At 42.9% G+C, this 15,229-nt stretch overlaps 1 protein-coding gene across 1 annotated transcript in view; it reads left to right on the top strand.

Moving 5' to 3' along the window:
* The window catches only part of TNFAIP8L3 (TNF alpha induced protein 8 like 3), a 34,477-nt gene extending 30,286 nt beyond the window's left edge, over nucleotides 1-4,191 (top strand). Inside the window, exon 2 of the mRNA XM_023527698.1 lies at nucleotides 2,708-4,191. Coding sequence (XP_023383466.1) covers nucleotides 2,708-3,270 — 563 coding nt within the window. The 3' untranslated portion in view covers nucleotides 3,271-4,191. The remainder of the gene's footprint in view (nucleotides 1-2,707) is intronic.
* The last annotated feature ends 11,038 nt before the right edge of the window (nucleotides 4,192-15,229 follow it).

The raw sequence follows: 15,229 nt of genomic DNA, 5'->3' as shown, positions 1-15,229 counted from the left end.
AAACTAATTAACCATAAGGTAAAAGTACTTGCTGTCAATTTAAAAAATATTCAAGGAGGTTCGTAGTTTTTCAAAATTCTTATGGGGATATATGAGCGTAAGTTGTGACAGCCATTGCTTTAGAGAAAAATGTTGGGTTAAAAGCTATTGGTTAAAAGGGCAGGGTTTGGAATTAGGCTGGCAGGGAAACCTTGGTAAAAATGCCAGCTACACCCATCTCTAAGGGTTAAAACCATGAAGTGCCTGGCACAGAGCCAGCACTCCCTTCATTCGATCAAAGCTGCCATGTCCCTGCTTCCACAGATCTTACGTTCTAGTGGACAAATATTTAGTCGATTCGTTGCTTCTGTGGAAATGCATGTTTGCTGCCTTTCTAGAAAGCCTCTTAAAATACCTTATCCTCAGGCAATTTTTAGAAACAGTTTCTACAAAGAAATGGCTCAATTCTGATATTCCAGAACGAATCTACCTAGATTCCATTGTTCTTGTCAGAATAATCATCTGAGGAGGCATATACTTATTTCGATGAAAGGGCCATTACTCAAAACTCTTTCAGCTTTCCTGTGGAATTGTCTTCAAAGCACAGCACAATCTTTTGCACAGCCTTCATGCTTGTAAATATTTGTCTTTAAAGGACACATTTGATGTTTTTGGAACAAAGGTCATTCACACAAAGGTCTGATGACCATGGTGGATGATCAGACTAGGCAAGAATATTATTTGTCTCAAACTCTGGAAGAGCATAAATCAGGAAGTCGGACATTCTCATGGTAAAGAAGAGCCAAGAGACACTGTTTATTCCCTTTGCACTGAGGCTGAGGGAGAATCCTGGCCATATCACAATCACTTGGCTGTGCAGTTGCTGAAAGATACTATGGTCTTAAACTTTAGAGAGCTTTCTAGGGCTGTGGGAGGCCCATGGCACCCCCTACTTTAGTTCTGCTCATCCCACTGCAGTGACCCCACTCCAGGCCATGCCAGTTGGGGTCTATAGCTGGAAGAGGCCTGAGAGCTGAAATAGCTGTCCCAGAAGGACCCAGAGCTGAGAGAACAAAGCTGAGCCAGTCTGTGACAGGGCATGCGGGTAGAGGAAGCGCCAGCGCCTGTGTCTAAATTGTGTTTGAGTATTTATTGAGTCTGTGTCTGCGAGATCTGAGTGTCCAGGGATTAATCACTGTCCACTGAGGGAATGAGCTCAGGGTGGGCAGAGGAGGTGGACTATGAGATGGGGAGGGACCAGACAAGGATTGCAGAAGCTGACGTATATGGCTGGCTGGTTGTTCACTCTGCTTATCAAATCTGTCTCTTCTAAATGGTTATGGAGCACTGCACAAAAAGCTCTAGGGATCTTAGAAGGCCCTCAATTCCCAAAGAACAAATTCGTTTTGTTTTGTCGGGGTTTTTTGTTTTGTTTTGTTTTTAGTATAAATTTGCACTGTATTTTACTACTTTCTTCTCCTTCCACAATATTTCTCTGGTATTTTCCTTAACACTATCCCATCCTGTGCCCAGAACTGAGCTGAGTGCTCTTGTGAGACACCATCTCTGTTCTCAGGCAACTTGAATCTCCTTGAGAAGTTGATAATAATATGCGTACAAACCGTCAAGTAAGGATGGCCAGTGGGTTTCATTGCAAAGGTCAGCTCCAGCTAATTGGTGATCTCATGGAGTATTCATCAAATCTAAGACACATTGATTGTAAGATGCCATTTTATCTACTCTTAAGAAAGAAAGAGGTGCTGCCAATTAAATTGCGATTACTTTCTTATTACTTAGAATTTTTATTTTATACGTACTGAAAGATCCTCTTTGCCTTATTTAGACATAATGTTATTTTTTAAACATCTATTGCTGTCATTAACTCATAAATTGGAAAATAACAGGGAAATAAATTGGTTGTAGTTTTTTAAAACTTCTTCACGCTCAGGATACTACCTTTGACTTGGAGTCAAAGCACCTTTGACTTGGAGTCAAAGCACCTTTGACTTGGAGTTGCCGATGTCTTGTTTCCCACTCGTGCAGGTCTTTGTGCCAGGAGCCCTGGTGAGGCCACATTTCTTACAAGAGTGCTCTTGACTTTTCTCCCAAATCTCTGGCTTCAGTTGTGTAAATTGATGTGCACACAGGTAATGACAACCACAGCAAAACTGCCACCAGGCAACAGTGACTCTAAGACACATCTCAATTTCTAAGATATCAAACAGGAAAAAATACATCTTAGACTCAATGAAGTATGGATTCTGAGACTCAGTCAAATAAAGACTACCACGGTCAAACACCCATGTCTGCCCCGGGAATGGGACTGGCCTTGGTGCTATGTGCTTTTTATTAAGCAATAATTTCCTCCTGTATAATTTGCAAAACCGAATGGTTTCCAGTGCAGTGGTTGTAGAGAGTTCTCCACGATCTCATAGAGCTGGGAAAGCTGTATACATGAAGTAGGTCTAAAAAAGGTGAGATTTGGTCTGGACAAGAGGAGCCCACTTCCAGAAAGGGAAGAAATACAATTTAGAAGGTTCAAGAGAGTCAACAAGCATGTCATGTGGAAAGGACAGTGGGGTAACTAGGCATGGGTATGGTTTAGTTAGGCTATAAAGGCATGAGTTTTTGCGCTAAGAACATAAGTTCAAATTAGTGTGTTTCACTTGTAGAAACGTAGTAAATGGTTCTCACGTTTCCATAACTTTTATTTCTTTCCTTACCATAGGTCCCGATGTTTTTAGTTCAAAGAGCCTTGCCCTTCAAGCCCAGAAGAAGATTCTGAGCAAAATAGCCAGCAAAACTGTGGCCAACATGTTGATTGATGACACCAGCAGTGAGATCTTTGATGAGCTCTACAAAGTCACCAAAGAGCACACCCACAACAAGAAGGAAGCCCACAAGATCATGAAGGACTTAATCAAGGTGGCAATCAAAATTGGGATCCTCTACCGGAACAACCAGTTCAACCAGGAGGAGGTTGTTATCGTGGAGAAGTTCAGGAAGAAGCTGAACCAAACTGCCATGACCATCGTCAGCTTCTATGAGGTAGAATACACCTTCGATAGGAACGTGCTCTCCAAGCTCCTACACGAGTGCAAGGACCTGGTACATGAACTGGTGCAGCGACACCTGACGCCCAGGACCCATGGGCGCATCAACCACGTCTTCAACCACTTTGCTGATGTGGAGTTCCTCTCCACCCTTTATAGCCTAGATGGAGACTGTAGGCCCAACCTCAAGAGGATTTGTGAGGGAATCAATAAATTGTTAGATGAGAAAGTCCTTTGAGTATCTTCCCTCCTCCTGGACTTTGCTGGCATTCAAGTTACAGCACCCAGTGTGATCTGGGTGAGAATTAAGAAAACAGGAAGAAACCCTTGTCCAAGACACCCACATTCTGTCCTTTTCATCCCTCCAACGTTGATGCCAAGTTGAGCTCAGGTGTTTATCCCCTGAGCTCACTGATGAGGTCTTGTACTTAAAATCGCCTTTGTTTGCCAGCCCAAAGGGACATTTCATCTATTCTAAGCGGAAAGATTGCCCTGCTCATCAAGGTGAGCTCAGTTCATCTTGCGGAGTGGAAGGAGCTCTGGACCAGGATTTGGAGGACAGGGATTTGGTTCCCAGCTCCACCAGTTACGATTCATCCTCTGGATCCTGGAACCAGGATGCCTGCCTGCCTCCCAGGGCTGCTGTGAGGATCGAATGAGATGATATATATTCACGCTTTTAAAAACTCTAATGTCGGGTCTTATTATTTTCTCTTCCAAGTGTGAGAGGGGTCAGCCTGGACCTAGACTATTAAACAGCAAAAACAGAAGACTTGTCTCTAATGGGCTGGGTTTGCAATGTCTCTAGATGTGCTGTTTCAAACAAATTAAAAATGAATCTAAAAGTATGAGAAAGTACAGCTGCAAACTGAAAAAAAAAAATGGTTTTCAAGAGCTGTTTTTCAGATCTCAGATATGCAGGTTTATGATCCTGCAGTGGCAAGTAGAGAGAGCTTCCCACCCATCACACAGAAGCCGGAAAGAACTGCTTCCCTTGCAATACCAGCCTTCCCTCATCGAAGGGGCGCAATCTGTGAGGCACAAGGAGGGTTTATACCAGCACTCAGGGGGAGAGTTGGACAGAATGACCCCTGTCTGTCTTTCTTGGCCTTTCATAGTCATTTTGTGCTGTTTTCTCTGGTTCATTAATAAATCGAAACTACCCTTCAAACAAGAGGTTTTGGAATTGTGATTCAAAAATTAAAATTCCTTGGAGTTAGATACAGTGTTAAGAATAATGGGAATGAAAGGAAGGAAAAAATGAGGAGAAAGAGCTCTGCACTTAGGCCCTAAGGGGAGGCAGTCCTGGGGAGAGCAAGGTGGGGCCTGTACCCCTGGTCGGTGGGGAGCTAGCTCATGGACACGGTGACTGCCTTCTCCGAATGTCTCACAGCCTCGCTTTCACACTGGCTTCTGACATCTTTTCATCAGAGTCTTAACAAGCATCAGGACAATATCTGTTGCTTTATAATGCTGTCTGGAGGGCACCACATTAAGAGACTTGCTCTTCCTGCATCACCACCTGTCCCGCTATGCTTCTCCTGTATCTGATGACAATGTAAAAACATTACATTAGCTCAGCCCCACGGTCGCTCTCACCCCATGGTCTCTCTAGCAGAAGCATCAAGAGATGGTTTAGGGAGCGTGTGAAACAACATCTGCTAAACCTACAGTGGCCATTTGGCCTCAACTGGCTCCCATGTCAAAATCAGTGCTAACTCTCCAGTTAAGTTCTCCCACTGCCAGCACTCCAAACTAGTTCAAAGGCAGAATGTCCAGGGGAGATAGGGAATAGTTAAGTCAGCCCCTGTTCTCCACATCTGACAAGCATGGCCTAGTGCCCCCTCATATACTCACGGACTGAACAGTGATGCACATCTAGGCCAGGGAGGGCATTTGGTCATCTGGGAAGTCCTGGTGGAAGCTGCAGGCATAAGGCTCCCCTTCTCCCCAACCTGGCAGGCAGCAAGCACCCCAGCAGTAGCTGAATTTTCCCATACAAAGTCCTCAATGCCTGCCTTGGTATACTCATCTAATTAACGACTGCTTTCTAGTTTGAGGGCTGGGTCTTTTTTCACTAAGTAAGGGCTTATCCAGAGAACTCAGACCCAAAAAGAATGGGTGGAACTGCGTTCTGTCCACCTGAGACACAGCAGGGAAGAAGGCAGGATCCCCAGACAAAGAGGGTTGGAGGCGCTCCCCACTCCGTGGGCCACAGCACACAGCAGTGGTGGCAGAGGGCTGAGTAGGGTCTGACAGCCCGTGAGTCTCTAAAAGAAGTGGGCCCACCTTGTTCTGGTCAGAGAAGGATCGGCACTTCCACCAGCAGATCTCAGCAAGTGCAACAGCAGAATGTAGACTGAAGCATCTTCTACCGCTTTAGGTTTCCCCACTGAGGTAGCCAAGGCCAGCTGGAAGTGTCTCAGGTTTATCAACAGCAGTCAGGGGGAACTACCCAGGCACAAATTACCCACCATGCCTCTATACATAGCCAAAACCAACCCTCTGTATACATTTTTCAAACACACTGTTGGCATATAAATTCAAATGATAATCGAGTTTCACCAACCAACTGAAAAGCTTACAAATTTCGAACACTTTTTACATAACAATCTAGTGACCAAAGAAAGAATCTCATTATTGCTTTATCCTGAAGACTCTAACCATGTCACCTAGTGACCCTGAAAAGCTGTTTAAGCTGAAAAAAAATGTGACAGAGGCCAGCAGATGCTTTCAAAATCAGAACTCTGTAGATGTGGATCTGTGCTCAGAACTGTACAAAATTTTCAGTAATGAGAATCACAAAAACAAGGTTAGCATATCTACATGTAAGGGGCGCCTAAAAGAGTAATGATTTCAAAACAAGCAACGGTACAAAATCACTCAATTGATCAAGCCCCACACAAATCAGACAGCAATGCCTGGCTCGGCAAATTCAAGGCAGAGACAGGACTCATTCTTCAAGGATGGGGGTAGGGGATAGGGGCGAGTGGCAGGAGCAGCTTGTCTGCCATTTGGAAACATCACGGAGTCTCCAACCACTCCTGAGTACTCAGCTCTGTCCCCATGGGAGGACACCAGGGACTCATGCTGAAGTTCTCATCCCGTCCTTGGTTATGTGTCCTCCTTCGTATGTCTGAACCCTGCAGAAACACGTTCCCTGCCGGCTGTGCCTGCCATGTGTCTGTATCATTCTTCCTCCCTGTGTTTGCATCTGTGAGTCTTGACACCCTCAGCAACTTCAGGTCTCTGCTCAGTGACAAATCAAAATGAAAAGAATTCTCCATCTGTGCGTCTCCTCCAAACTCTCATCTCCCCCATCTGTACATTTTTCAGAAGCAAATCAGTGCATTCACTGGCTGCTCCAATGAACTTGTATCCATTATATTAAGAAAGAAAGAAAAAAGAAAGAAAGAAAGAAAAGAAGGAAAGGAGGGAGGGAGGGAGGGAGGGAGGGAGAGAAGGAAGGAAGGAAGGAAGGAAGGAAGGAAGGAAGGAAGGAAGGAAGGAAGGAAGGAAGGAAAGAAGGAAAGAAGGAAAGAAGGAAAGCAAGCAAGCAAGCAAGCAAGCAAGCAAGCAAGCAAGCAAGCAAGCTAGCTCAAAATTAGGACTGCATGCCCTCTACCCCAAGATCTTTGGGGTTGTTTTTTTTTTTTTTTTTAATTCCACATGTTCCCACATGTCAAGAGCAAAACCAATCAGTGAAAATTCTAGATCAGCCAGCTCTGGCTGAAAAGATACTGCACTAGGAGGAGCTGTCCAGTGATGGACTGGGATATTGACAAGGGAGTCATGAATCAGATGGCCTTGAAGGAAAGGGTCACTAAGATCCTCCCAACTCAGAACTGTGTGGTCAGTGGGTTTCCCTTGTTTAGTCTGACCCTGCTATGGGGGCCACAGGCCCATCTCCTGCTCCTTCCTTAGAGGGAGGTCTTGCTCGTTAGAGGAAAGACTCTTCTACAACCCTGTTCCTCACAATAGAAGGTAGGAATCCCTGAAAGTGCCGGGAGTGGCAGGGGGAGTAGCTTGAAGAAAGAAGAGTCCATCAGTTCTAAAAGGAGGTCTAGATTTTTGTTTCATTCTCTCTTTAAAAAAATCAAAATCAACATCAGTGTCTTCATGTGAGGGTACTACCTTATAGCCAGGTGATGCCATCTGGCTTCAGGGTCTGAGTTTCTCTTTGCATTTACAATGTCACTCATGCTGATTGATCAACTCAAATGAAATAAAACAATTTAACTTAATGTGTTTTTCTAACTAGGCCTGGGCATCCCCTAAGGTCTGCAAGCATAGCTAGGAGTCTGTGAGTTCTCAATTTTGAGAAATGTTGCTACAACATATGAAAGTATAAGCTTATAGAGAATGAATGTCACCCTGCCCTTGATGGTGACTCATCTGTGGGGCTTCAAAGGTTGAGGGGTGAACCTGTGTCTAGGAGACACAGAGGCTTACTGCAGAAAAAGGCAGGCTCCCACGTGTTCTGCCTGCTCTTTGCAAACTGGCCAGGTGTAGTTACCACACATAAATCAAAGAATTGATCAATCCATCCTGACAATCCTAATAATAAATCTCAAAGGTACAAGAGAGGCCGCTGACGGATATACCGGGCACTTGCCCCCAAGGAAAGGAATAGTGAAGTAAGCTTACAAAGCCTCCTTACAGAGAAGTCACCAGCACCTGCCTGCACTGTCCCAGTTCCAGCTTCACCTGCTGTCCTGGGCATCAAGAGTGTATATGGTTCTAGGATCCCAACAGCTTAATCTTTGGCTGACTTTAAGAATATGGCACGTGACACTCAGAATTTCTGCCAGTTGAAGAAGGAGGGGTCAGCGAGAGCAAGCAGTCTCTCACACCCCACCCCCAGCAGCACTCCAGTGCCACATTAATCTGTCCCTTCCCTTCTGTGTTCTTTTTCACTGAGCTGGGGCAGGTCTCTACAGAGGAGGTGTCTTGGCTGCCCACCCAGGCGGCTGGAGCTTGGGCAACCGGACCCCCCAGGCCGTGGTATAGAGCTCCTCCTCGCTGACTGCTAAGGCCTTTCTAGACTGGTTCTGGGACAAGGGAGTCTGGGAATTGGCTCCGCCTCAAGGAGGGGCTGGGTGAGAGCCAGAGCTTGGCACAGAGCGAGTGCGGGGGTTAGCAGGGAAGCAGCAATTAGGTTATGTTAGGAAGGAGAGAGCACTCTTTCGGCCTCCATCACTTGTGAAGGAAGAGCTTGCAGCCTGGTCCCTGGGGAGTGATTGGGCTCCTTCCACATCTCAGAGCAGCAGCTTCCCTGCCAAGAGGGTCATTATTTCCTCAGTGATGGGAATGGGTTGTCTTGCTCTGTTTCAGAAATAGCTACAACTTTATTTTAGAAATAGATTGTTGGGTTTGGGGAGACAGGGGAGATGGATATTTGTTTGTTTTGTTTTGTTTCAGCTTTCATGGGCAGCAGAAAGTGCAGAACATGGAACAAAACACAAGTTAGGAGGTTTAATTTTGTCCTGTACCTGATGATTTCCTTACACTTCACTTCTTGGACCTCGGTTTCCTCAACCGTAAAAGCGGAGAGTTGCACAAAGGCTTTAAGAATTCTTCCAGTTCTACAGTTCCATGTTCTTAGCATCAAAGGAGAAAAGCTCTGAGCATTTCTTTGGTGTAGGTTGCTAAGCAGGGAAGCTATTCGCTATTTAAATTAAGCAATAGGTACCAAAGAGACAGGAATGATTCCTCAATGATCCCTTTTAGGACTTTTGATAGCAGATCTAAGTTCATGATTTCAGAAGGGAAAAGCTTTAAGCCAGAAAATGCAAGGTAAAATCCACAAAAACCAGTGAACTGCACGATGTGGGCCCAGGTCGTCAGGCAGTAACCAGCTTACCAGGGGCCACTGGGATTCAATGTCAGGACTGACCCTCTACATTTCAAATCAAAATGTGTCAAACTCCAGTAATGCATCTCTGTAGAGATAACAAGGTAATAAGCAGTCATGATAAGTCATTACTGAATTTAGCCAAATATCATAGGAAATTATCAGAATTACATTAAATATATTAATAAAGCCATTCCCCCAACAAATGGGACATTTTATGGAGTTCTCAGCACATGTTTCCCCTACTGTCTGAAAAAAAAAATCTAAATATGTCTCTACATACTGTATTCCATGCACCCCAGTGCGGTGAACACATTTTCTCACTGAAATCATATTATCTTTACTCATATATATAACTAGCATTCGTTGAAACATCTCTAATGTATATCTTTAGTCTAGGCCATGTAGCCCAATGTTGTGAACTCATCTTTTTTAATAAACAGCTTTACTGAGATATAATTCAAACAACATACACCGCACTCATTTAAAGTGTACCATTCAGTGGATTTTGGTATATTCACAGATCTGTACAACCACAAACATAGTCAGTTTTCATCACTTCAAAAAGAAACCTGGTGCCCTTTAATTATCACCTCGTTCCCCCACTCAGACCTTCTAACAATAGAAGAGCTGCTCTTCCCCCCTCCCACATATCATACACAATAATTTCTCAATATTGGAATTGCATTATGGGTGTAGATTCAGAACAAACAAATCCCAATGACACAAGTACCTAAAACTCACAGTGCTAAACCAGGTTGAGCCTCAAGCATCCTCAGCCTCATTTCTGTGAGGACAACCTCATCAGCCCCTTAACAGGGATGGCCTCTGTAGGGAAGTGGATTTGGCCAAGTGTATGGATGAACAGATGTTGAAGTCTCCAATTATTACTGTAGAATCCTTTATTTCTCTCTCTGATTCTATCAGTTTGTGTTCCATAGATTCTGAAGGTCTGCCATTAAGTGCATAAATGTTTGTGTAACTGTCATGTCTTCTTGCTGTATTGAATATTTCATTAATATATGACATCCTTCTTTGTCTCTTATAACCTTTTTGAATTTAAAGTGTATTTTGCCTGATATTAGTATAGCCACTCTTCTCTTTTGGTTATTATTTGCATGGAATATCTTTTTTCCATCCTTTCACTTTCAATCTATTTGTGTCTGAATCTAAAGTGAGTCTCTCGTAGACAGCATATAGTTGGATCATGTGTTTTTATCCATTCTGCAGATCTCCGTCTTTTGATTAGAGAGTTAATCCATTTGCGTTTAAAGAAATTACTAATAAGAAAAGACTTCCGTCATTTTGCTATTTGTTTTCTATATGACTTAGTTTTTTGTCCCTCATTTCTTGCATTTCTTATTCTATGTATAGCTGATACTTTGTAGTGAAATGCTAAAATCCTTTCTCATTTCCTTTTGTTTATATTCTATAGCTATTTGTGGTTGCCATGGGAGTTACATTTAACATCTTAAAGTTATAACTGACTGAGTTGAATTTATACCAGCTTAACTTCAATAACACACAAAAAAACTGTGCTCCTTTACAGCTCTATCCCCACTCCTTTCAGTTGTTGATGTCGCACAATTACACCTCTCTACATTGTGCACCCCAAAACATAAACAAATAATTCTTCTAAATATATTAGTCTCTTAAATCATGTAGAAAACAGAAAGTGGAGTGGTTACAATTGCCCATGTATTTACCTTTATTGCGATCTTTATTTCTTCATACAGCCTCAAATTACTGCCTAGTGTCCTTTCATTTTACCTTGTAGGAGTCCTTGGGCATTTTTTGCAGGACAAGTCTAGTGGTACCAAACTCCCTCAGCTTTTGTTTTCCTGAGAATGTTTTAATTTCTCCCTCACTTTCAAAGGACAGATTTGACAGATACAGGATTCTTGGTTGATGATTTTTTTTTTGTTGAAAACCAGACATTTGGGTCTACAAATGTGGTAACTCTGGTTATCAGATTCTCCCCCTTCCCAAAATTCTGCTAGCTTTTGTTTTTGTTGTTTTGTTGTTGTTTTGTTGCTGTAGACTGTCTCTGTGCCAAGGATCAGCCTGTAAACTTAAGATCTTCTCAGGACTTTTCTGAGCCTGTACCTTTCCCTGGGCATGCAGTCACTTCTTAATTATCCCCACATATGCTTTTGAATGTCCTAATTTTTTAATATCTGGCTCCCAAAAGGAAAACAAAAACTATGAAGGAAAGAGGATGCAGGCTCTTTAAATCCCCAAGAAGTCACATCAGCTGGAGAGTGTGGGAGGTACAGCTACAATGACCACCTGCCTCTTTTCACCTCTGTGATCAAAAGAAGCAATCAGTGATCGGAGCACAAATTCCCCCATATTTGGAGGACAGGGTCCTTTTTGTCCATTATGGCTCCTGCAAGCTGTATGCAAGCTGCTCCAGGAACACATGTACAGCTACCTGCCACAGGGCTGGGGATAGGGAATGAGTAGCTGCTACTGTGCTAAGAGATGAAATCGACCAAAATTAACCATCCAAACTTTCCCCTGGAAGCGGTAAGCCTTATTTAATAGACTCCGGAGTTCCAAAATAGTTACATCAGACAAATTCTGCCAGTGCAATTGTTGTCTAGGTGGGTAGACAAATTTCCTATGGCCTCTTACTCTACCATCTTCCCAGAATCCTCCTTGGCACATTCACTCTTGGGTCTCCTGCCTACTCACCCCATGCCCTATCACATGTATATATGTCTGACCTCTCGTTTTCGTGCTCCACCCTGCTACTTGGGTGTTCAGACCATGGAGGAGGTCATGAATTCTGCTTAGTAATGGTCACTGACCAAATGTCAGGATTCATCATCAGTCTGAGAGAACCAGGGACCCACATCTTTAATAAATCTCTCAACAATTCGCCTTTTTGCAATCATGTATCCTTTCACATTTTCACCTAATTTTGGAATCATGTATCCTTTCACATTTTCACCTAATTTTCTACCAATGCAATCAAAATCCAAAGAAAAAGAAAGGAATCTTCATGCTGTTTGTGTATACCTACACATATGTGTAGGTATACAAGCACTTTCTCTTCTAACTCCCCAAACCACAGCAAAATATATTTTTTAAAGTGAAACCCTATTGACAGATTTCCCCCCAAGGCTCTGAGTTAACTACAAATCACAGGATTGCTTAAAAGATTCTTGGCAAAACATCTCCAAGAACTTGAATAAGAAAAACCAGCCCATGAGCACACATGCTTGATGCCTCTGAGCCTGGAACAGGTCTCTTGAACATCACCAGTGAAGAGAAGTGGTGACATTTTGCCTCCCACCTCTCTCCTCACTGGCTCTCATCCTCTGAATGATATTGGTCTCATTGTGAACTAATTAACACTGGGTTGATGTGAGAGGAGATTGTAAGCCCCTTCACCCAGAAGAGAGCTTGACTGGGCTGCTGAACCGGGCCTTTGTAAGGAACGGATTCCCCCAGGCTCTCCTCCCCCACTGTACAAATGCCCAGGAAGAAAAGGCCCACAGGGGAGTGGGTGGCCCTCATAGTCATGGCTGGCCAATTCCTCACTTGCCTGTGAGTTCCCAGAGGAAATGCAAACAAATCAGACCACTCTTGGCTGCTGGCCAATGAATCTTTGAACTTCTTCAATAAAGTCTTTAAAACTTTGGTTCTGACCCAAATCTTTTGCTCTAGCATAAAAACCGCTGGGCCTCAAGTCTCTCTGTTTAGGGAAACAGTGTGTCTGTGGCATTTGAATAAGGGTGTTTATCTCAGAAATGGTTCCTTGAGTTCCACCAGGTTCTATAATAAGCTTACTGTGCCTCACCTTCGGCCTTCAAACCTTCCTGAATATCTAGTGTGCTTACCTACACCCCTAACAGTGGTTGTCGGATGTATTTATTTGTGAATGTTCCTAACTGTCTTTGTTGTAAGTCCCCAATTGTGCTTTGTAAAAGGGCCCAGAGGTTGCTGAGTTTCCACTGAAACCAGGACAAGAGAGAACACACTCTCCAGTGGGAGGTGTTTGAAAGGTATTGGTAACTGGTATTCATTATGCAACGTGGTCCTGGCGCTAACTAACATCGTGACAAAATTTTATTTTTTAATTTAAGGAATTGGTAAGATTTAAAGTACAGCTTTTTCTTTGACCAAATGGTACATTAGTTTTTTGTTTTGTTTTTTTTTTAATTATTCCCTCTTTGTTGTTGCTTACTTCCAAAGCAGATTATACGGCAGAAACCTGCTCTCCAAAGCCACAGCTCCTGCCCTTATAAACAGAAGTCTCAGGAGGAGGGAGAACCAAGTGTTCCAGACCTAGGCATTCCTCTCAGTCCCAAGTCCATACTCTCACCACCTGCACTTCCACACCTTCCTGGAAATAACACTGAGTCCACTTTGCACTTTCTAGAGGAAGTCAGTTACCAGCAAACCACTAAGCAGTGGTTTCTTAATCTACCCTATCACCGATTTACCTATACAACATGGCCATTCAAACGGCAGCCAAATCCTCCCCAGTCTCCTTGGATACTACACTTGAACCTCCTCAACCTGAAACCTGCCTGCTCCAAACCTGCCACAGATCTGGGAATAAAAGACACAGAGAAAGTCCACCCCCCACCCCCACCGAGAGTCCCAAATAGCTGGAAAAGGAACTGGGAGCAAAAGAGGATTCCAGACTTCAGGAAAGAAAGAATCGCAGTTCATACTCTAGGCCCATTTTTTAAGAAAACTGGAGTGAGCAATCATCGCTAACCCATTTCCATAATTGCTCTCTTAATTAACACCTTCATAGAGTCAGGCTCAAACTGTTCATTTTCACCTGAATGACTTTTAGTGACAATAGACGGGAACGAACTCCATTTCAGAATTAATTTTCTTTTACGGCACACTTCCAGATGTGTCACAGGGCACTGAGTATTGTAAATACTATTTTTTGTCACTCTTAAAGTGCCAGTTTAAATTTCTATGTACATAAACGTGCTGGGTCTAGCATTTTAGGACACCACTAAGTCGTTTATAAAGATGGGCACCATTAATCAGAGGAAAAAAAGAGGTTCCCAAAAATAATGCCTGCTCCTTGCATTCCCTATTTAGGCATCCTTACCTTCTCTTGAGACTGGTGGCAATATACATATCCTCTCCCTGCCGCCCCCAAAATGGTTTACTTTAGCCACCCATAAAACAATTTCATATTTATCATAATATTTGTGGATTAAATGTGATACTTGCCCTCATTTTGTTCTGTTATCATTTTTTTCCTTACCATTATATTCATATATTTACATGGAGACTTCTAAAATTGGCTGTTAGAACAGACAAGTTGTGAAAGCAGATGAAATAACATTCATAGATATTTATGATGTTGTAACTTTCTAAAACATTATGAAGTCAACTCTTCTTATGAAGATAATATTGCTAGTGCTGGTATTTATGGAAAGCCATAAATGAACACGTAAGATGCCTATTTGGGGTAATGGCTGCTTTCAGGGCTTTGGAAGAATCCCTCAGTGTAGGTCACTTTGACATTACTCTCCTATAAAGAATTTCTGGATGGCAGTTTAAGAGGAGGCTAATAGCGGACGGAGGCAGCCAAGGCTACAAGTAAGGGAGTATGGTTATTATCACCTGCCCAGTTAAAGAGTGGTTTCTGTTGTTCTCAGGTTGTAGCCTGTCCTATCTTGGCTGCCTTGAGGCAGTTCAGGATTCACAAAGCTGCGCATTTGCTTCTGCTTCTTTCCTCATCTTCTCTTTCCTCTGCTTCTATCCTTGTTCTAGTTCTCACTACAAGAACTAGAAACTGATTGCCTTGGAACTCAAACACAATTACATAAATGCTGAAAACCCAGGAAGGGATGACTCAATACCCCTAAGTAGATTATTATAATGGGGTAAAGTGGGCAACATTGAGCACCTAAGGATAATGACAAAAAGAAAATAGGGGAGAGGTATGAATCAACCAAGTTTCAATCGGGGAAATAGAAAGTACTTCCAGACATTTCAAACAAAGAGAATTTAGTACAGGAAATTGATTACCAAGTTGATGAAAGAGCTGAGAAGTCTAACACGGTACAGTGATGCACCCCAGAGATCAGCAATAACCATGAACTCAAATGTTCCCACCTCCATTTCCATGTAACCCCCTTTTTCAAGACTCTAAGCCTAGAAGGCAAAGATTTCTTTGTAGATTACTTAAAAGATTAAAGAAAACCATTGTGTCCCATGATACTGTCTAGATCCCATTAGGCATCAAAGAAATGTTGAATCCTTTCAGGTCTTTGAATTAACATAAAGGAAAGATAATAATGATATGAAATTGTGTTATTATTAACATAATGATCCTTTACATGAACATATAAACATA

This window comes from Pteropus vampyrus, unplaced genomic scaffold (genome assembly GCF_000151845.1).
Source record: "Pteropus vampyrus isolate Shadow unplaced genomic scaffold, Pvam_2.0 Scaffold19, whole genome shotgun sequence".
NCBI lineage: Eukaryota > Metazoa > Chordata > Mammalia > Chiroptera > Pteropodidae > Pteropus > Pteropus vampyrus.
This window is presented reverse-complemented; position numbering and strand designations above follow the sequence as displayed.